The sequence below is a fragment of the Loxodonta africana genome, chromosome 2 (assembly GCF_030014295.1).
Source record: "Loxodonta africana isolate mLoxAfr1 chromosome 2, mLoxAfr1.hap2, whole genome shotgun sequence".
Classification (NCBI taxonomy): Eukaryota; Metazoa; Chordata; class Mammalia; order Proboscidea; family Elephantidae; genus Loxodonta; species Loxodonta africana.
This window is the reverse complement of record NC_087343.1, coordinates 154,475,003-154,497,070: the sequence shown is the minus strand read 5'-3', so window position 1 is coordinate 154,497,070 and position 22,068 is coordinate 154,475,003. Positions and strand designations below refer to the sequence as shown.

The window sequence follows — 22,068 nt, the reverse complement described above, 5'->3', positions numbered from 1 at the left end:
CTTTGCCTTTTGGCCTCCTCAAACTTCAAGCCAGAAACAGCTTGGTAAATCCTTCTTGAGCCTGTGACCTCTAGCCCCAGATTTAAAGGGTTCATGTGATTAGTCAGGCCTAATCTCCCTTTCTTAAAAGTCAACTGTGCCATACAACTAATCACAAGAGTGATATCTCATCATATATGTAGCCCTGGAATTGACTTGACAGCAACTAGCTTGGTTTTGGTTTTGTGGAGATTATTTAGGGCACGTATATCAGGAGTGGGAATTTTGGGGGACATTTTAGAGTTCTTCTTTAGCATTTCCTCCTCACTGAATTAGACATTCCATGAACAAGGGGTGTCAGAAGAGGGAGAGGTAGGAGTTGTGCGTAGTGAGGCAGTTAACGAATCCTATTGTGATTATAGGAATTATAAGAAAACTTGGAGTTCCCAGGGATCTTGTACCTCCCAGAGTCATCACAGAGTGTGGGGGCCAAGTGGCATTCAACTGTGGTCCTCTGGGGGTCGTCTTCTTAGCCAAGACCTCAGACATAGTTATCCTGATGTAAGTTAGCCTGAACAAAATCGTTAGAAAGTCCTAAGATAATAGGTTTTCAGTTGAGGTTTATATTGCCAGTGCGCTAGCCACATAGTTCATGCAGTTACGATCCTACAGTGGTAAGATTTGGAAACACTTTTTGTTATGTAATGTACTCTGTATTCGGAGTAATGTTTAATCATATTCCCTTATTAGATCCCTCTTAACCTCTCTGCTGCTAAAGGACACTATCTAATTACCTTTTGCTTGGCTACATGTGCATCCTATGTCAAGGGACCATTCTTAATTGTTTGAGGGTTCTGTGCTCTTTTCTTGCATACAGGGAAGAGTTTTAAATTCAGGGAATTGGATAGAAATGAATCAGACCTTTGGATGAATTTTCTTGTATTCTTGAGTTTACAACAGGTTTAATTGTGTTACTAGGCAAACAGAGGGAACCTCTGTCCAAAACACTGCCAAGTTTAGTCCCATTGGCCTGCTGTTTAAAAGCTGAAGTATTAATAGATTCAACCACCACTACTACTACAATAACAAATCCAGTTATGCAGAAGTTTTACAGTTCATTTGAGTTTATTATAATAATTGATCAGGGTTTGTTTCAAACTCATTAAGTCATTTAGTTTAATTAGTTTGGCCTCATGGGGCTTACAAACCTTGTGGTCCTTTGACTTTTTTTATTGTTGTTTCCTGTAGAAACTAAACTATAAAGTGTCTGGGAAGTTTCTTATTTCCTGCAGACGGTAACCAAAAGATTTATCTTACCACATATTGCATTAGGATGTGGTGACTGAATCAGAGTCTTGAATTACTCTCTGGAAGAGGAATGAGGGGACAGCTTTTCATTTTTATGTTGATTGATTGTCTTAGTGCAGAGCAGTACCCAGCCAAATATATTTATAGTTGATGCTCGTACTTTTGATGCAATGCACCTTTGAGCAATTTGTGTTAAAGTAAGATTTGGTGAAATTGAGAATTATCATGCCTTTTGGAGATGATCAAACTCATTTTAATAAATGCAGTTCTGTTAAACTTTTTTCCTGTACCAGCTGATGACATTTAGAAATTTATCACTGATCTAATGTCAATAAATTCTATTGAAAAAAGTCATATAGAATAAATGTTTTTCTACCCCTTTTTCAAAAAAAAAAAAAATTTATGCTTTTATCAATAATTGTTTGCATATAAATGGAAGATTATTATAAATGGTAGTCTTGCCACTGTTAGATGTTTTCTAGGAGAAGATAACCTGAACACCGTCTCTGAGTTATAGTCTGACATTAGATTCTCTGGGGTTTATAGTAGCCAGCCCCATAGTGGGTTGAGTAGCAGTCCCCCGTAAAATACATTCACCCAGAACTTGTGATTGTGATCTTATTTGGAATAAGGCTCTTTGCAGATGTAATTAAGTTAAAGATCACGAATGAAAAAGAAAAAAAATCTCAGGATGAGATTGTACTGAATTTATAGACTGAGACCTACATGCAGTGACTGGTGTTCTTATAAGAGAAAGGAAACGGAGATTTGACACACAGAGACATAGAGGGGAAGGCCATTCGAAGACAGAGACACAAAGAAGAGCCATACATGCAAAGAAGAAGGCCATGAGAAGACAAAGGCAGAGATTGGAGTGATAAATCTATATGCCAAGAATTGCTGGCAACCACCAACAGCTAGGAGAGAGACATGGGATAATTTCTCCCTCAGAGCCTTCAGAAAGAACCAACCCTGCTGACACCTTGATTTTGGGCTTCTGGCTTCCTGAACTGTGAGACAATAAATTTCTACTGTTTTAAGTTTGTGGTAATTTGTTACCGTGGCCTCTTCTGAGGAAGTGAGTGGACCAGGTCATGAGTGAAACCTTGGAAACATAGGGCTCATCAAAGTTGAGTGTCTCACAGGGTTGCAGTGCTAGACATGCAACAAGAATGTGTTCTGGGCCAGAAGAAGAAGTAAATGGTGCCCAGCTACGACCAATCACTGCCCTGACAGGGAACACAACAGAGAATCCCTGATGGAGCAGAAGAACAGTAGGATGCAGATCTCAAATTCTCGTAAAAACACCAGGCTTAAAGGTCTGACAGAGACTAGAGGGACCCTGGAGGCCATGGTCCCCAGACTCTTTGTTAGCCCAAGATTGGAACTGTTGCCGAAGCTAACTCTCCGGACAGGGATTGGACCCAACTATAAGATAGATAATGATACTGATGAGGAGTGGGCTTCTTGTCTCAAGTAGACACATGAGACTATGTGGGCAGCTCCTGTTGGAGGTGAGATGAGAAGGCGGGGGAGGGGGGGATGGGAGCTGGTTGATTGGACATGGGGAGTATAGTGTGGAGAGGAGGAATGTGCTGCCTCATCAGGGGAAGAGCAGGTGTGTATAACTTTTTGTATGAGAGCCTGACATGATTTGTAAGTTTTCACTTAAAGTACAATAAATAAATACAGAAATAAAGAATATGGTCTGGGTAGTACACTAACCTGTATTTTCTGCTTCTAAGCCAATTTCCAGTTCCCTGAATAAGTCAAAGCAGAAAAATTCTTTAGGGTAGAATAAGTGTCCTCAGCTGTCCAGGCAGCAGAGCATGTGGTCCGGGCAAGCAAAGAATCTGGGTCAGGCTCCAAAAAAACCGAACCCATTGCCATCGAGTCGATTCAGACTCATAGTGACCGTATGGGACAGAGTAGAACTGCCCCATAGGGTTTCCAAGGAGCACCTGGTGGATTTGAACTGCTGACCTTTTGGTTAGCAGTAGTAGCTCTTAACCACTATGCCACCAGGGGGTCAGTCTCAGATTCTTAAAAGAGCCAGAAGAAAAACAGATGATAGTGATGAAGTGATGACAGTCTTGAATGGGTATGGCTCAAGACTCATTGCTGCCTTTTAATTGTTTGCCCTCTGTCCCCGGCACCACAGTCTTTCTGGAAACCTGGGATCTCTATCCCAGGGACTTCCTTTACTTCTCTCATGTGTTAGATCTCCCGTTTCCTGTATCTCAAGTCTTCCACTTTCTTGTTTTGCTCTCTCATTATAGTGGAGCATGTTCTACAATAGCTTTCTCAGGTGCATGGGAATACATTTTTTTTTTTAAGCTTAAACATTCAAAATGTCTATTTTCATGCACATTTCATCAATAGGTAGACAGGGTATAGATTTCTGGGTTGAAAATCACTTTTCTTTAGATTTTGACTAGGCATTCTTCCATTGTCATCTAGCTTTTGATATTTTTAAGAAATCCAACTCCACTCTGATTCCTTTGTAGATGATCTATTTTCTTCCCTACAGTAGGATTTTCTTTGTTATTACTTGTGTTTTGAAATTTCACCATGATATTGTTACCAGGTGGAAACCCCAGGTTCTTACTTGGCATGACTCGTACTGGCCAATGAATGAGAGACGCCAATGAATGAGATGGAGGTGGGAGAACAGGAAGGGCACCTTTATTTTGTTTTACAAGGAAATGAAGTCAGTCAGAGCTGCTGCCACCCAGACTGCTCGCCAAGGGTGGGCAGACAAGTTACCTTTAAAGGGGTTTTACAAGTAGGGAGTTCATACAAGTTTCGTCAGCAACATTCTTAATCATACTACATGGAGGCAATGGGGTGCATATAACCTCCAAACAAAAAAAAAAAACAAACAAAAGCAGGATTTAAATGCAGAGCAGGGGCGGGGAGCCCAGCCAACACAGATTTTTCAATACAACTCTGTAGGGAAGGAAGCCAGGTAAAGAATACAGCACGGTGGGGGCTCTGTCTCATTCCTCCCATTTCTTTTTGGACATTGGTCGTTCAAGACCAGTGTCCAGTTTGAACTATAGCCTGGCTCGGAATTGTTTGGCATATTTCCTGGGAGGGGCAAATATTGGACCTAGGCCTTTCACTGTGACTGCTGACCTCTTGTTGGTTTATAAATGACCACTAAAAGAAAAAGAGTGGCTTTTATGCCCTGTTTATGTGAATGTCTCCCTAAAAAAAATTTTTTTTCCAGATTGTCTTAATACCTCTGGGCCTAGTTGATATGTCTTTATGAGTCTTTGTGAGTCCAGCTCCAGTAGGGTCACATTCTTTATGCTCAAGGACAGGGAATAATGGCTGCAGCATTACCTCCTAAACCTTTTTTTTTTTTTTCTTTTGATCAGAGATTGGAGATATTAATACCTGGACTTCGTTGAGCCCTTAGATGGCGGCCATGGCAGGCTCTTTAAACTCACGGTGCTGGTTTTCCACCAGATACCATCTGGTTCTTTGCCGGGATTGTTTTCATCAATCACGTTGCTGAAGTGAGCAGGCTCAATGTACAACAACATTTTAGCCTGAGGCTTTTTTAAGTGTGTAAGACAATTGAAGATAAGTTTTATTATGCCTAATATTAGGGTGCAGACTAAGAACGTTACTATGCCTTGCAGTAGTGATCTAGCCCGTGTACTTATTCTTGAGGGTAACTAACCAAATAAACCTGGTGTTTGTAAGGGCGTTACAGTGTGTAACCAAGTAGCTTGCTGTCTAATTTTATGTGTATCCTATTCTACTTCTGTGTTATTTATCCAAATGCAACAAGAGGTATTTGCTATACCACAGACTATACTTTCTTGGGCTAATAAAAAAAACCTAGGGGTATTTGTTACCGAATGCCACCTTAGCTAATGAAGTCAGAGATTACTGTTGTTTTTATCTCATTAGCAACTTTATCTGTTATTTGTCCTGTAATGATTGACAAATTTCTTAAAGATTTCTGTAATTCAGCTATACCGTAACTAGGAATTAAAGCTATCAACCACACCCTGAGTGTTGGACCAATGGGTTTCTTTTTGACTCTTGTTTTATAATGTGTAGCAATTTAACATTACCTTTTCAGTATTTACTCGCGTCATTACTATAAACATCTAAAGGTAATCTTAAAATTCTCAATGTACATTGCCCATGCATTTGCCAGGATTCAAAACAAGAGATTGCCCAGGTGAACTCATTGACAGTTGGAAAGGGCTAGAGAAAACAGGAGGTATAGAGAAATTCATAAGTGACAACCAGATATTCATTAGAGAGTACATGATTAACAAGATAGTATAGGATGGACCTCTCCTGTTGGAGGTCTTCAGTTAATCTGTTTAAAACATACTAAGTGTTCTTCTCACGGGCAAGCTGCCCTTCCCTGGTTTACCCATTAATAGTTGTGGGTCACTTTCTCAGAAGCAGAAGTGTCACAAAACTGTTTTTAGGAGAGAAGAACTTCTAATTCAAGAGTTACAATATCAAAACCCATTGGTTAAATAATTTAGGAGAAAGGAAAATGGTTTCTTATATCCAGAAAGTAGGACCTTAAAACACCAGGAACATTCCCACATAAAACCCATAGTTTGTTTTTGTTTACTCAGTCTTAGGTAGTTAATTTTTGTTCCACGTGATTCTGGATCAGTCACAGTCTGTGAACCCGTCAGTTTCTGCGTAGGAGTTCTGGAAATATTATTCAGTCTAGTTACGGTCCTTTCGTAAGTCCAATATAGTCCATCTTTTTGTTGAGATATGTTGGTCAAACGTTTTCAGCAAAACACCAGAGTAAAAGCTCATGTGCAGATGACAGAACTTAATATGGCCATGATTAACACATAAAAATAATACTCTCATAGTGAAAGACCTGATAGAAATTAATTACAAACGTAATGTAAAGGCCAAATAAAATTGGTTAAAAAAAAAAAAAAACTTTAGATAAAAAATCTCTGAATATAAGCATTAACCATATTTTTAAAGGGCTTCAGATATAATACATAATAATCTTGAGACATAACACTAGGATATATCAAGTCAGAATATACCAAGATTATCATGTTTAAATACCTGAATAGTAATAAAAGAAAAGTTGATAGGTAAATGATGTGAATTCCCAGTCAAACCACTGGCTTTGATAAAGTTGTGACCAAGTTAGTAATTAAATAATAATAAAATTATGACATAATATTACGCATTTGCTGTTTAATATTAGGCAAAAACACGAGGAAAATACTAACATATAAATCAACCCAAAGAGAATCAGGTATTTCCCTTGATTTTGACAACACCTTCCATTGTAATTTATTAAATAAAACTTTTTAGTACTTTTCCTTTATAAAAATATTTTTGTGGCTTTCCATGAAGTGTCAGAGTTGTCAGTTTATTATAAGTCACCATGAAATAATACTTATTTAACCAAAATTCTTTTTTAAAAAAACCTTAGCTTTTTTTTTCTAAAAGCCGGGCAGCTTGGTTTTTGACTCAGGGATCTTATTCTAATGAGAGGCCAAACCTTTGCCTTCCAGGCAGATTACACAAAGAATAAATTAACCCTTTAATTCAGAAGTCAAAGGAAATTGTGTTATTTTAACAGCAAGAAACCCAATTCTTTGTTTTATATATTATTTAACATTAAAAAAAAAAAGCTCCAAAAAATCTCATAAATTAAACTTCAGTTAGATAAAGCTTTTGACCAAATAAATTTCTTTTTAATAAACCTCTTAAACGTTGTTGTCTTAAGCTGTGTTCTCTAGAGAAGCAAAACCAGTAAAGTGTATACATATATAAAGAGATTTATATCAAGGAAATGGCTCACGTGATTGTAGAGGCTGAAATGTCCCAAGTCCGTGTATCAGATTAGAGGCTTCTCTCAATTCACATAGCCAAAGGGGCTGGTGAACCCAATATTGGCAGGTCGGAGAGCGGGACTCCCACTCTTAGGCTGTGAAGATCGAGGAATTCCAATATCTGCGGATAAGCTGATAGCTCAAGTCCTAAGAGCCAGAGGTCAGAGGAACAGGAGGCAGCCACAGGATCCGAATCCCAAGGTCCGTATATAAGCTGATAGCTAAAGTCCCAAGAGCTGGAGGTCAGACAAACGGGAGGCAGCACAGGATCCAGAGTGAGTAAAAACCCAGAATGTCTGCTTATATTTGGATGCAGGCCACACCCTTTGGCTACTCACAGCAGATTCAATCATGGGAGTGATCATGTATAAACACTGAGAATCATGGCCCAGCCAAGCTGACACACAATCTTAACCATCACAGTTGTCTTTGTTGCGTATCTTTTATAGTACATTCTTTTAAAATGGCAAAGGTGAACACACTCATTAGCAGACATGTATCTTCTTGTGGCATAAAAAAGCAAAAGTATATAAGCTTAAATTATGACAGATATCTGTTAACTCATTTTAACATCAATAAGTTATCTAAAAAGTCTTAGAAATTATTTTAAGCCTGTATACCATAAAATACACCTGTTGTTGAAAGTCTGTTAAAACGTTCTAAGTTTTCGTTCTACTTTTATTATTTCTCATATTTTCTAAATCTAATTTTAGCCCTTAAAGAGTTTATCAGCTGGCTTTGGAAATCACAAAGTCTCTGCTTAACTGACCAATTCATTGATTTGGATATAACCTTTTTTTTTTTTTTTTTTAAGTATTTGGCTAGGGTTAGAAACATTTTTTTAGGCCATTTCAGGTATGGTCTAATTGTGATTTCCTTTTTTTTTTTTTTTTGGCTTCTTAAAGTTCCCCTATAAGAGAGAGAACTCATTTACAGTTCTTTTATGATTGGGATCCACCCAGTTTCTGATAGCTATAGTAAGCTTCTTGAACCTGTATGGCCTTGGAGATTTGATGTTGCCCCACCCTCCCTATTTTTTGACCCCATTCTGATTCATTTACATATGTTTAAATTACCAAAACTCTTTAGCAATTTTGTAAATGAATCCATTAATTCTTGGCTAGTGAGACTTAGTGAGACAGGGGGCTGGGGTCATCCCAGTTCATTTACATATGTTTAAATTGATCTAGATATTTCAAAAGATAAAAGATAATTTCTTTCTCTTTTATTATTCTCTTAGAAAGCAGTTTTGCTTTCTCTTTATCACAACCTTTTATCTACCCAGTAAATACCAAAGCCCTTTAGCAGTTTTTTCTAGGCATGCCTCCTTTTTGATACTCTGCAACTGTTAGTTTTACTTTAAGACAAAATTATCCTTTTTCTTTAACTAAAACACATTTCGTGTAATATCTAGCTTAAGTTACTTAGAAAGGCTTTGCTTTTAGGGTTTGCTTAAACATAAAGTTTTTCAATATAGCTACTAAATCATAAGACAGACACAAGACACAGGTTTTCGTGCATGGGGAAAGAACTGAGGCTCTAAGACAGCCTTAAAAAAACAGCAATTCTCAGCCATAGCCTCCAACCTGATACAAGACAGAAAATTAGACACAGCGCTCTAGACCAGAAACAAGGTCTCAGAACAAAGGGAGACAGAAAGACCACGTAAACTCACTGAACAAATACCACACAAAACAAGGATATGGTGATTTTAGTTTCTTAAAGTATATATAGCAATTTTTGATAAGATTGACTCAATTCAACGGAAATAACAGATTTTAGATAAAACTTATTAACTTGCCAGAGTGTCAGATGGAAGAATATTATTGTGATTCTTTATTGAGAAACTCTATCAAAAAACAGATACAGCGCTACCACTTATCCCTGCAAATTTTATAAAACAGGTCAGGAGCTGCCACTTCTCCCTGCAAATTTGACAAAACAGAGCACTATTTTCCAGGTTTTCTCTGAGCCACAAAAAGAAACCTAACGGGGAACGCTGCAGGGTTTCGACAGCGTTTCGCTTAGATCAATGTGTACCTTTGTTGCGCAAGAGTTTGCTTGTGGGTGGCAGGCAGCCTAGTGCTCTAGCCTGTCTCGTGACTACCTTATCCTGTCACAGGAGTCTAACACTCGTGATGGTGATGAGTGCCGGTGACCACCCTAATGGCTTTTACTGGTTGACCTGTGCCCATATTTTTGTGTAATGGTTAAGAGCTGTGACTGCTAACCAAAAGGTTGGCAGTTCAGACCCACCAGGCGCTCCTTGGAAACCCTATGGGGCAGTTCTACTCTGTCTTTTAGGGTCGCTATGAGTCGGAATCAACTCAACGGCAGTGGATTTGGTTTGGTTGGTATAGTGGCTCAGAGCTCTTTGAAAACAGAATTTCCTCTTTAATGTTTCAGATGCCTGAATCTGGACCTAAATTGCAGTTCACCAAGAGTTACCAGATACTACTCTTAAACAATCAAGCAAAAATCTAAGGAAGATTCTCCTTAATCAAACAGCTAGTTTTTCAAATAAATATAGTAAACGAAACTTAAGAAAACATGAGAAAAAGGATAAGGAAAGGCTCGTTTTCTGAGAGCACTCACCCCATCAGTGTTGAAGGGACATGGAGCGTGAATGCTTGGGTCCAGAAGATAGGACCTCTCTTTTTGCCAGCTTCTGCTCTGCAGTCCAGGTCTCCTCATGGTCGACTGGATTCGTGGTTTTAGAATCCCTGCAGCAACTACAGCATTAACTCTTGTACGGTGAAAACACCGCAAAGTTTGGTAAATCAAAAAGAAAGGTTTTATCCCGCATATATTTAAAGAGGCAAAAAGGGATGAGCATGCTGCTAGAGCCAAGTCTGTCTGAGTCTCTGTTCCCAGCTCTTATGGTTGCATTTTAGTGGGCTGCATTTCGGGATCTCTTGAATGTTCTCCGTGTTCTGGATACGCACCCTTACACACTCACAAAACCTAATGCGGTGCACCAACTTAACAGGTACCTGAGCCTTTTATACCCTCAGCAGTCAATTCTTCCCACTTCCTGGGACTCTTCTAAGGCCTTACCTAGGAATTATCCCATTACTTACTAAATAATCTCAGACTCCTAATGCCCTCAGTGGTCAGTTTCTCCCGCTTCTTGGGACACCTTCTAAGGCCTTACCTAGGCACTTACCAAACAGCCTAGGATGTTTCACATCTCTCACAGAGCCATTGCTTGGGTCCCAGGACGGGGAGAGGGATTGGCTTTCAGAGTTGCTGCAAGGTCTCCAGGAGAAATCTCCTGGTGGTGCCAGACTTTGGGGCCAGTCTCTTGTCCACCTCAGGAACCAAGCAGATGGCCCCTGGCTGGATTGCCAGAAATGTTACCTGGTGGAAATCCGAGGTTCTTACTTGGCATGACCAAGTAAGAATAAATTAAAGACCAAGGTGAGAGAGAAGGAAAGGCACCTTTATTTCACTGTACAAGGAAATGAAGTCAGCCGGAGCTGTTACTGCCAAGACTGCTCACCAGGGGCGGGCAGGCCAGTTACTTTTAAATGAGTTTACAAGTAGGGAGTTCATAGAAGTTTCCTCAGCAACATTCTTAATCATACTACACAGGTGCAATGGGGTTACATATAACCTCCAAGCAAAAGCAGGATTCAAATGCAAAGCTGGGGCGGTGGGAAGCTCAGCTTAAACAAATCTCTCAATACAGCACTGTAGGGGAGGAAGCCAGGTAAAGAATACAGTACTGTGGGGGCTCTATCTCAATATACCTTTGTTTAATATGTTTTTGTCCTCTATGCTGGAGACTTGTCCCGCAGTACTGAGAAATTTTCTTGAATTATTTTATTTGATAACTTGCTCCTCTCTGCTTTCTGGTTTCTCCTATTAGTTGGATATTGGGCCTTCCAAGCTGGTCTTTTAATTTTCTTATTTTTTCCATTTCTGTCTTTTTGTTGTACTTTCTAAGAGATTTTCTCAACTCTTACTTCCAGGCCTTCTACTGAGTTTTTCATTTCTATTCTCATATTTTCAACTTTTAAAGGTTCTTTTTCCTCTGAATGTTTCTTTTTAAAATGACATTATAGTGGTTAAAAGCTCAGGCTGCTAACCAAAAGGTCAGCAGTTCAAATCTACCAGCTGCTACTTGGAAACCGTATGGGGCAGCTCTCCTCTGCCCTATAGGGTCGCTACGAGTCAGAATCAACTCAACAGACATGGGTTTGGGTTTTTTTTTTTTTTTAATAAAAAAAACTTTTTCTTCTCTCATAGTTTATATATGTCAAGTTGCTGTTAGTTGTTTCTGCCTCATATTAGGTGTTTTCCTTAGATGTCTAATAATCCTGGGTTGTCTACTTATGTTTAAGAAGGAGGGACAAAAATCCTGTTTGGAAAACCTGGTACATGGGTACAGTTCGTTAACTATGAGCTTTAAATTGTAGGACAGCATCATCCAATAGCAATATAGTGTGAGCCACGTGTAATTTAAATTTTAAGAAACGTGAAATTAATTTTAATAAGATATTTTATGTAATCCAGTATATGTAAAGTATGTCAGCATGCATTAAATGAAAATTTTTTCTTTTTTTTATTAAGGCATCAAACTCCAGCGTTTTATACTTATAGCGCATTTCAGTGCAGATGCTAAATTTTCATCAGAAGTATTTAATCTGTATTTAGCTTTGATAAGATTTACAAATGAAAAAGTAGGTTCATAATCAAGGTATTCTGAACATACTTAGGTTTGCCAATAACTCAATAAAATATTAGTTTTTTAATTTAAATTTAAAGTTTTCTTTTCTCAGCTGCACTGGCCACATTTGAAAATTCTCAGCAGTTAGATGTGGCTGTCATATTGGACAGCAGGGCTCTAGGGTGATCTACTTGGACTATTATCAATATCCTTAGGTCATTTTTCTTGGGCTTGTCTGATTTCCCAGAGAAGATTCTTCCAACCTTCTGCCTCAAGGCTAAAGGCCTGGCTGCTGGCTTCCTGAGAAACTAACCCGTTGCCGTCGAGTTGATTCTGACTCACAGCAACCCTATATGACAGTAGAACTGCCCCATAGAGTTTCCATGGAGCACCTGGTGGATTCGAACTGCCAACATTTTAGTTATCAGCCGCAGCACTTAACCACTACGCCACCAGGGTTTCCTCTGTGAGACTAGTAGGGGAAAAGTGCTGGGTGTCTCAGCATATAATATTCATAGGTTTACTTAATGGCTGTCTTTTTGGCATAGGATCCCTGCCCACAACTTTGCATGGCACTCCCTAATCCAGAGGCCCATTTTTACCCTCCTCTAAAAATAGACTTCTGCAGAAATAAGAGAAGGTAGTTTCCCATGGCATCAAGGGGGTGGGATCTAGGGATCTAACTGCTTATCCTTTTTTTTTTGTTTTTTTTAATTTTTATTGTGCTTTAAGTGAAAGTTTACAAATCAAGTCAGTCTCATACAAAAATTTGTATACACCTTGCCATATAGTCCTAATTGCTCTCCGCCTAAATGAGACAGCACACTCCTTCCCTCCACTCTCTCTTTTTGTGTCCATTCTGCCAGCTTCTGATCCCCTTTACCCCCTCATCTCCCCTCCATTTTGGAGTTGCCAATATAGTCTTGTGTGTGTACTTGATCCAAGGAGCTCATTCTTCACCAGTATCATTTTCTATCCCATAGTCCAGTCCAATCCCTTTCTGAAGAGTTGGCTTTGAGAATGGTTCCTGTCTTGGGCCAACAGAAGGTCTGGGGACCATGGTCTCACCAGGGTCCTTCTAGTCTCAGTCAGACCATTAAGGCTGGTCTTTTTACAAGAATTTGAGGTCTGCATCCCACTGCTCTCCTGCTCCCTCAAGGGTTCTCTGCTGTGTTCCCTGTCAGGTCAGTCATCGGTTGTAGCCGGGCACCATCTGGTTCTTCTGGTCTCAGGCTGATGTAGTCTCTGGTTTATGTGACCCTTTCTGCCTCTTGGGCTCGAAATTACCTTGTGCCTTTGGTGTTCTTCATTCTCCTTTGCTCCAGGTGGGTTGAGACCAATTGATGCATCTTAGATGGCCACTTGCAGGGATCTAACTGCTTCTTAGGCAGCATTCAGCCAATCTTCATATATTAGCTCTCCCCTCTTTCTACCCCCAGGTTCATAGATAACCTGGTACCACTAATTCCTGAGTCTTACGAGGATTCTTAAGTGTAATTTGGGTTTGCTCTTTGCTTTTCTTACTGCTGGTTTCGGACTCATCTTTCTTGGGTCTGTTGGTTTAAATTCTCTTTCTAAAAATCTCAGTTCTGTAGATTTAATGGAGTTTGAGGAAGGGGAAAAATTAGATCCCTTGGTTTAGTATGCCATCTTTTACCTGGAAGTTAATCTATACTCATGAGCCAAATTTTGACTTTTTATCATTTCATTCAATATTTATGCTTTCTTCAATATCTGTACTTACAGTTAAAGGTCCTAGTGATAGTGTTTAGTGAAGGACTCAAAAGGAGGGACAGGGAGTGAGGTATTTAGCACAGGGTTTGGTTTGGGGACAGAAGAGAATTGACAGCAAAAGAGAATGTTGAGAGTGGAAGCATTTAGAAGCAGGCAGGATGATTAGAATTCTCACCTTCCATGTGGGAGACCCAGGTTCAATTCCCAGCCAGTGTTCCTCAAGGGTAGCCGCCACTATCTGTCAGTAAAGGCTTGCATGTTGCTGTGATGCTAAACCGGTTTCAGCAGAGCTTCCAGACTAAGACAGACTAGGAAAAAAGGCCTGGCAATCTACTTCTGAAAATCAGCCAGTGAAAGTCCTATGGATCATAATGGTCCTATCCCATTGCACATGGGGTTACCATGAGTTAGGGGCCAACTCGATGGCAGCTAATAACTGCATCAATAGGATGACTAGAAACTTTATAAGCTTGGATGTTGAAGGCATAAATACAGCTCCAGTACCATTTACCTTCCTGAACTCTGCTATTTTTAGGTCTTTTTCTGACACGTGTTCCAGGAACCTCTTGTCCTACATCTTAGAGGATCCACAAAACAACTAATAATACAATTTTAAAAAAATACACAAAGCGTACTGTTCGCAAACATAGTATACATAGAATCTGTAAGAAAAACACACGTAGTATTAAATAAGTAAATAATACACTCTCCATATACTGTAGCAGCAGGTTTCCATTTCAACAATTGACTTGAGCTTGCTATTTGGGTGTTCTTTTGGGTTCTGAAACAGAATTTTGCCTATGTTATGATTCATTTTGCTGGTTTTCACTGCCCTCTGTTGGACTAATTGAGGAAATGCAGTTTTCTGCTGCATGAATCACCAAATTCAGCACTAAAACATGACTCCGAAACCAAACCAGACCCATTGCTGTCAAGTTGATTCCGACTCATAGCAACCCTATAGGACAGAGTAGAACTGCCCCATAAAGTTTCCAAGGAGCGGCTGGTGAATTTGAATTGCCGACCTTTTGGTTAGCAGCCTAGCTCTTAACCACTGCGCCACCAGGGCTCCAAAACATGAACACTTTTTTGAAAGGTTCAGATCTGTTTCTAATGATGCTATAAGGAAAGCAAAGGAAACTGGATCATCCTTATTATGAAAAGATGTTTGCTTTTTTTTGTTGAAAGTATGCACAGCAAAACCCACATAAAGAGATGTTTGCTTTTATATCTAAAGGTTAGAGTTTTATATTTAAAGGCATTAAATGGGAATAAGGCAGAGGGATTTGGGGAATGCAAAGATTTGAGCTTTAGAATCTAGAGACCTGACTTAGTCGTATATCCAGCTTAACCCCTGGTTATGTGACCTTGATAAATTACTCCACCTGTCTGTGCATCTTCATTGATACAGTGAAGAGGTGAAATAGACTTTGAGGACTTAACCAGGGTTTGGTATTTTAGGAAATCAGGGGCAGGTTATAGTATTTATTCATAAGAGATATAATGACTAAGTCTTAGGCTGTGTACTCCAGGAGCTTAATCTGGAAAAGGGTAGAAGACCCAGTGCCGTCGGAAAAGGATAGAGGAGGCACATAATAAAAAAAAAAACCACAATTATAATCCAATGTAAGTGCCACGAGACAGTCAAATAAGTACCTACTTACTGTGAAAACAGAAGGAGAGGCGCCTGTCCAATCCTAGGGGATCAGTGGATATGGACTCTTACAGGCACATCATACTATGGGGCTTGTTGGAGTTAGCTTTGAAAGGATAATCCAGGCTGAGGGAAGTAGGAGTGTAAAAGTCTAGAATGGGGAGACAGCATGATCTATTTATGGACCTGCAACTAGTTCAGTATGACCAGCAGACAGAGTTTGAAGTTGAGGGTTTGTTGAGAGACTAGGGAAGGAAGCTAGGATAGTTGCATGCCACTGTAAGGAATTTGGATTTTAACCTGGGGGCAGTGGGGAGCTAGCTATTGAAATGTTTTAAATGAGGAAGTAACACGCACAGCTTGGCATTTTAGAAAGATTACTTTTGAATATAGCATGGAGAATGGATTTGGTGTGGGGCAGATAGGACCAAAGGCAGGGATATCAGTAAGGAGGGTGTTGTAGTAAATCAAGCGGAAGAAAATAGTGGTGTGAACTTAGTATTGGTGGTGGGGATGGACAGAAGATAGATGAGTCGAGAATAATAGTCTGTAAGTAGCAAGAACAGGTTGCAAGTTTCCCTTTCTTCAGCTTAGCTGTAGCTGCGAACAATCAGCTGCTACTGCTTCTTTAGACCCAAGTTCTGTTACCTGCAGTACATGTATCCGAGAGTTTTGGATCTTGCTTGGTTCTGAGGGAGTGGTTTCAGTTTGGGGAACAAGGTTCTGGGAGCAATTGCTCTTACAGCAAATGAGTTTAACACTGGCAAATAAGTTTAAAATGGCAGCCCAAACTGTGCACGCCCATCCCTCTTGTAGTTTGTATCACCTCTCTGTGCCAAGAGGCTCAGGGAGGTAACAAGAGGAGCTGTTGTTGGTCTCCTTGGGTGGTGGTGTCTTTCTGCCTCATCGCCCTTTTGCCTTTACTTCCCAGTAAGCAGCACACGCAAAGTAACTTGAATTCCATTTACACTGAGCAAGGCTCTCAGGGTTTCAGGCATGTGATTAGCATTCAGCCAAGGGAAGCTTGCTGACCTCCTTTGGACCATAGAGGGCAAAATTAAAATTCATAGTTTACACTGGTTTTAACTGAATTCTGATACGGGGAATGATGAACACAATGATGTAGATTTTTCTTGCCCTGATAAAGGTTAGAAAAAGCTCTGTGGCAGATATAGCACTAGTTTTTCATTACTTGAGGAAGATTAGGCAAGAGGCGTTTACTATACCAGTCCAAGGACACTAACAAAAAAGAAATAGGGTTTAGAATTAAGTAGGAAGAAGAAAAATTTCTGCCTTCCTAGACCTTATTCAGATTTTGTGTGTGTCTGTGTGTGTGTGAAGTACAGCATGCATACAGAAAAGAACATAAAACATCCAGTTTAAAGAATAATTATAAACAACACTCATGTAATCACATCAAGAAATAGAATCCTGTATGGACCCCAAAAGCCCCTTGTTCCCTTCCCCAGCCACAGTTCTCCCTAACACAATAGTGTTTTGACATTTGTGGTAGTCATTCCCTTTATAATTCCCTAAATAATGGTATTTAGTTTTGCCTGTTTACAAAGTAAATGGAATAATGCATTCCATATTATGTTTGTGAAATTCATCTATGATGTGTTGTTGTTGTTAGATGCAGTTGAGTCGGTTCCTACTTATAGCGACCCTGTGTACAACAGAATGAAACACTGCTCAGTCCTGTACCATCCTCATAATCATTGCTGTGTTTGAGCCCACTGTTGCAGCCGCTATGTCAATCCATCTCATTGAGGGTCTTCCTCTTTTTTTTTTTTAATTTTATTTTTTGTTGTGTTTTAGGTGAAACTTTACAGAGCAGATTAGTTTCTCATTCAAAAACTTATACACAAATTGTTTCATGCCATTGATTGCAATCTCATGTTATGTCTTCACTCTCCCCCTTTCCCTTTCCACCCCAGGTTTCCCCGATTCCATTCATCCAGTTCTCCTGTCCCTTCCTACCTTCTCATCTTTGTTTTTGGGGAAATGTTGCCCATTCAATCTTGTATAGTTGATTGATCTAAGAAGCACATTCCTCACGTGTGTTATTGTTTGTTTTATAGGCCTGCCTAGTCTTTGGTTGAAAAGTGAACTTTGGGAGTGGCTTCAATTCTGAGTTTGAAGGGTGTTGGGGGGCTATAGTCTCTGGGGTTCCTCCAGTCTCTGTCAAACCAGTAAGTCTGGTCTTTTTTGTGAATTTGATCTTTTGTTCTACATTCTTCTCCCACTCTCTCTGGGACCTTTTGTTGTAATCCCAGTCAGAGTGGTCAGTAGTGGTAGCTGGATACCATCTAGTTCTTCTGGCCTTGCGGTTGTATAGGCTGTGGTTCATGTGGTCCATTAGTCCTTTGGACTAATTGCTCCCTTGAGTCTTTAGTTTTTTTTTCACTCTCCTTTGGTCCAGACTAGAAGAGACCAATAGTTGTATCTTAGATGGCTGCTTAACAAGCTTTTAAGACCCTGGTAAGTGGCCGTTCACCAAAGTAGGATATAGAACGTTGTCTTTAAGAACTATGTTGTGCCAGTTGTCTTAGATGTTCCCCAAGTCTATGGTCCTTTGTCTTTGAGCCTGGGAACATCATACTGTGAAATCTTTAGTTGTGTCTAAGAGGTTTCCCTGACTGTGCCACTGGTGTACTCTATTGTCTGTATTTACATATGAGGAGCACCTATAGTCATGTATTTAGAAATTCCCACCATCGAACCTGTATCTGCTGGTGGGTGTGCTTTCTAACCCCCTCCCACACCTCTTGGCATATCTGTCTGTGTATCCATTTGTAGATTATTGTTCGTTGATTCTATAGTTGCAGGATTTGTCTGTGCTGTAGTAGTTACCACCCAAAATCCCCAAACTCACTGCCATCAAGTTGATTCTGACTCATAGTGACCCCATAGGGTTCCCAAGGCTGTAAATCTCTACGGAAGCAGACTGCCACATCTTTCTCCTGTGGAGCTGCTGGTGGTTTTGAACCACCAACCTTTCAGTTAGCAGTCAGTTGTTTTAACCACTGTGCTACCAGGGCTCCTAGTAGTTAGCTTACCAAAACCAAACTGATTGCTGTAGAGTTGGTTCCCACTCATAGCGACCCTATAGGACAGAGCAGAACTGCCCCATAGGGTTTCCAAGGAGCAGCTGGTGGATTTGAACTGCTGATCTTTTGGTTAGCAGCCAAGCTCTTAACCAGTGCACCACCAGGGCTCCAGTAGTAGTTAGCATAAAGTTGTCCTTTATTCCTGCCTTCCTTTCAGTATCCTCTCTTGCCTTGGTCACGTTGTGCTGACTTCTCCCGTGTTGTATGTTGCCTTTCCCTTCACCAATATTAACAGGTTAGTAATTTTACCTTTCTCTCTCCCCCTCCCATCCCTGGTAACCATCAAAGAATTTTTTTTTCCTGTATGTAAACCTTTTGTTGTTATTTTATAATAGTGGTCTCATACAATATTTATCTTTCTGCGATTGACTTACCTCACTCAGCATGAGGGTCTGCCTCTTTTTTTTGCTGACACTCGGTTTTACCAAGCATGATGTCCTTCTCCAGGGACTGGTCACTCCTGATTACATGTCCAAAATACATGAGACAAAGTCTTGCCGTCCTCTCTTCTAAGGAGCATTTGGGCTGTACTTCCTCCAAGACAGATTTGTTCCTTCTTCTGGCAGTCTGTGGTACATTCAGTGTTCTTATCAACACCCTAATTCAAATGCATCAATTCTTCTTAAGACTTCCTTTTTCATTGCCCAGCTTTCACATGCATATGAGGCAATTGAAAATACCATGGGTTGGGTCAGGTGCACCTTAGTCCTCAAAGTGACATCTTTGCTTTTTAACACTTATCTGTGATGTAGGGTAGCTTTAAATTCATTCACTTTCTTTGTATAATTGTATTCATTGTACCAGTATACCAGTTTATTTGTCCATTCTGCTCTTGATGGATATTTGGATTATTCTCTATTTAAATATAGCATCGGTATGAACATTCTTGTTACATACATCCTGCTACCTATGTGTAAGAGTGTCAGTAGGATAGACATTTAGAAATTGACATGTTGCATATTTAACTTTACTAGATAATGCTGAACTGTTTTCCCAAGGGGCCATAGCAATTTACTTTCCCATCAGTAGTGTGTGAGAACTCCCATGGCTCACGGACTAGACAGACATGAAAAGTTTTGCCAATTTGGGAGTGCAAAATGGTATGTCATGATTTTAATTTGCATTTCTTTATTTACTAATGAAGATGAGCACGTTTTAATATGCTTATTGGTCATTTGGATTTAGAGCCTGTTCAATTCTCTACTCTTTTTTTTTTAAGAATCATATGTTAGTGACCTTAAAACTCTTCTTACCTTTTATCTAAATGAATGTGCTATACAGTAGTTTAGTAGAAATCATCTTTTAGCTTGTGGGAAGTACCTTAGGTTCTTTCAACTTATTTTCTCTTCTTTTTTCCCCCAATCTATCTGGTGTTTGGGATGTTTCCCAGTATTTTGCTGATCCCTCTTCACTTTCTTCTTCCTCCTTTTCCCTGTTTCCTAGACTCTGAAGCGGCTCATGGCAGATGAGGTAAGGAAATTTTGTTCAGCATGTGCATGTTCTAGCTCATTTCCTACACTATGGTATTTATCAGTTTGACTCTCTCTCGCGTGCAATGGTGATATGGGTTCTATTCCCAGAGCATTCCAAGGCTTTTCCTAACCCTTGCTCTGCATTTGGCCCATTGCATGCATTTCCCTGACACACTCATCAGCTTCTACGATTAGGCATGCTCATTAAACTGCAAGCTAACTTCGGTGATGGTTGCAGATACTGTTATTTTCAAACACGTGGAACTGGTAAGCTGCAGCTTATTGGTGACTCTTGTGGGTAAGAGCAGCTGTACTTGTGGTTTGAGGAATGGTTCATGAGCATTTGTTTGGCAGAGAGATGGTATATACACCCCTGAAGTATATTAGATTCTTAGCTAAGGAGATTGGTTCACATTTGAAGATTACGTATTGAACTCTTGCAGCCTCCATAGCACAAGTGCTATGGAGTGCACCAAAGAAGAAAAAGTAAATGGCTCCTGCTCTTAAGGCATTTACTTGTTTATCCTATATGACTTAGATCAATTAAAATCTATAATCATACTCGCCTCTTGAAGGGAGGGATACTCTGGGAACCTGACCACATTTGTTATTGGGTAGCTAGAGGGAAACAGGGGACATCTTATTGAGATATTTCTGCACATGAGATGCTTTCAACTCTGTGTTGCTATAGATGGCTTAGGAATGGCAAGGGAGTTCAAGGGCAAAGATTCCTCCTTTTAGAGAGCTTTCAAATCTCAATACTGTAGTTCTCTTATCTTTGGATGAAGATGACAGTAAAGAGTCAGTACGCTAAATTAGATATGAGAAAGATTGATTTTGCCTTTTCATGTCAAAGCGTCTTAAACTGCTCATGAACTAGAGGGGCCGTGCATGTGTATGAGGTTAAAGGGTTGGCTATTTGGTGTATGGTTTTTTTTGCATGTAAATGAAAATGGATCACTGCTATATATATATGTGTGTGTGTGTGTATATGTATATATATAAAAATTTATATATATATATGTGTGTGTATGTATTCTCCCCCCCTCCCTTAGCTGGAGAGATTTACCAGCATGAGAATTAAGAAAGAAAAGGAAAAGCCCAATTCTGCTCATAGAAATTCTTCTGCATCGTATGGGGACGATCCCACAGCACAGTCATTGCAAGATGTTTCTGATGAGCAGGTGCTAGTTCTCTTTGAACAAATGCTGGTAAGTTTCCCACCCAACACGCTTCTTCCTGGAAGAGAATTCGTGGGCATGGTGAGCCCTTTTCTGTGTATGTTCCCCCTTAACTAGCCCTTCATCACAAAGAATTCCAGGCTCCCCAGGGAACTTCTAGTAATAATCCTATTAACTAAGGGACTAAGTATACATTTACCTGTCCGTGAAATTGGAACCCATGTGTTAAACTGGAAATATCTGATGTTGTGGGAAAGAGCTTAAGTTCTTTCAACTTATTTGAATAATTGTGTTCATTGTTCCAGTATACCAGTTTATTTGTCTATTCTGCTCTTCATGGGTATTTGGATTGTTTTATAGTTAAATATAGTATCGCTATGAACATTCTTGGCACATACATCCTGCTACCTATGTGTAAGGGTGTCAGTAGGATAGACATTTAGAAATTGTGGCTAAAATGTTGCTGGGCATACCTGTTAATGTTCTGACCAGCAACACTTTAGCTGCAAAGACGCAGGGAGAGTGGACCAACTCATATGATACATGAGATTACCTCTGGGATAAGCCAGAATACACAAAAATGTTGAAGCATTCACAGTGAGCTCTACACAAAGAAGAAATTGAGGAATGGAAAGGCGTCATTTGCCCAAGGTCCTCTATGTAGTGATGAGTCTAGAAAGAGAATTCTGTTACTATAATCACTATAAGACATTTAAAGATTGTGGCTGAAGGCAGTTGAGTAATGAAGTGTACACGAATGTGACTTACTTCGCCGTCCTTAGTGAAGAAGAGAACATACTAGTGATAAGTCTTGGGAAGTTTTAAGTACATGCTTATAAGGTTTCATAAGACCAGTATATTATATGGATATATGGTCACAGACTCAAACAGAGATTAGTGGCATACCTAACTTAATTAAAAGCATGGGCTTTAGAGGTAGTAGATCTGGGTTCAAATCTCAGCCTGACCACCTAGCTCTGTAACATTAGGCAACCCTTTCATGTAAACTAGGAATGACACAGCCTACCTTATAAGGTAATATATATCTAACACCCTTAATAAAGAGCCTGCACATAATATATACTCAACTGCCACTATTATTA

The 22,068-nt window shown here is 39.7% G+C and overlaps 1 protein-coding gene across 1 annotated transcript in view; it reads left to right on the top strand.

The window, feature by feature from the left end:
* The window catches only part of DIAPH1 (diaphanous related formin 1), a 111,144-nt gene that overhangs the window by 21,367 nt on the left and 67,709 nt on the right, over positions 1-22,068 (top strand). The window contains exon 2 of the mRNA XM_064277435.1: positions 20,840-20,995. Within this exon, the coding sequence (XP_064133505.1) occupies positions 20,840-20,995 (156 nt within the window). The remainder of the gene's footprint in view (positions 1-20,839; positions 20,996-22,068) is intronic.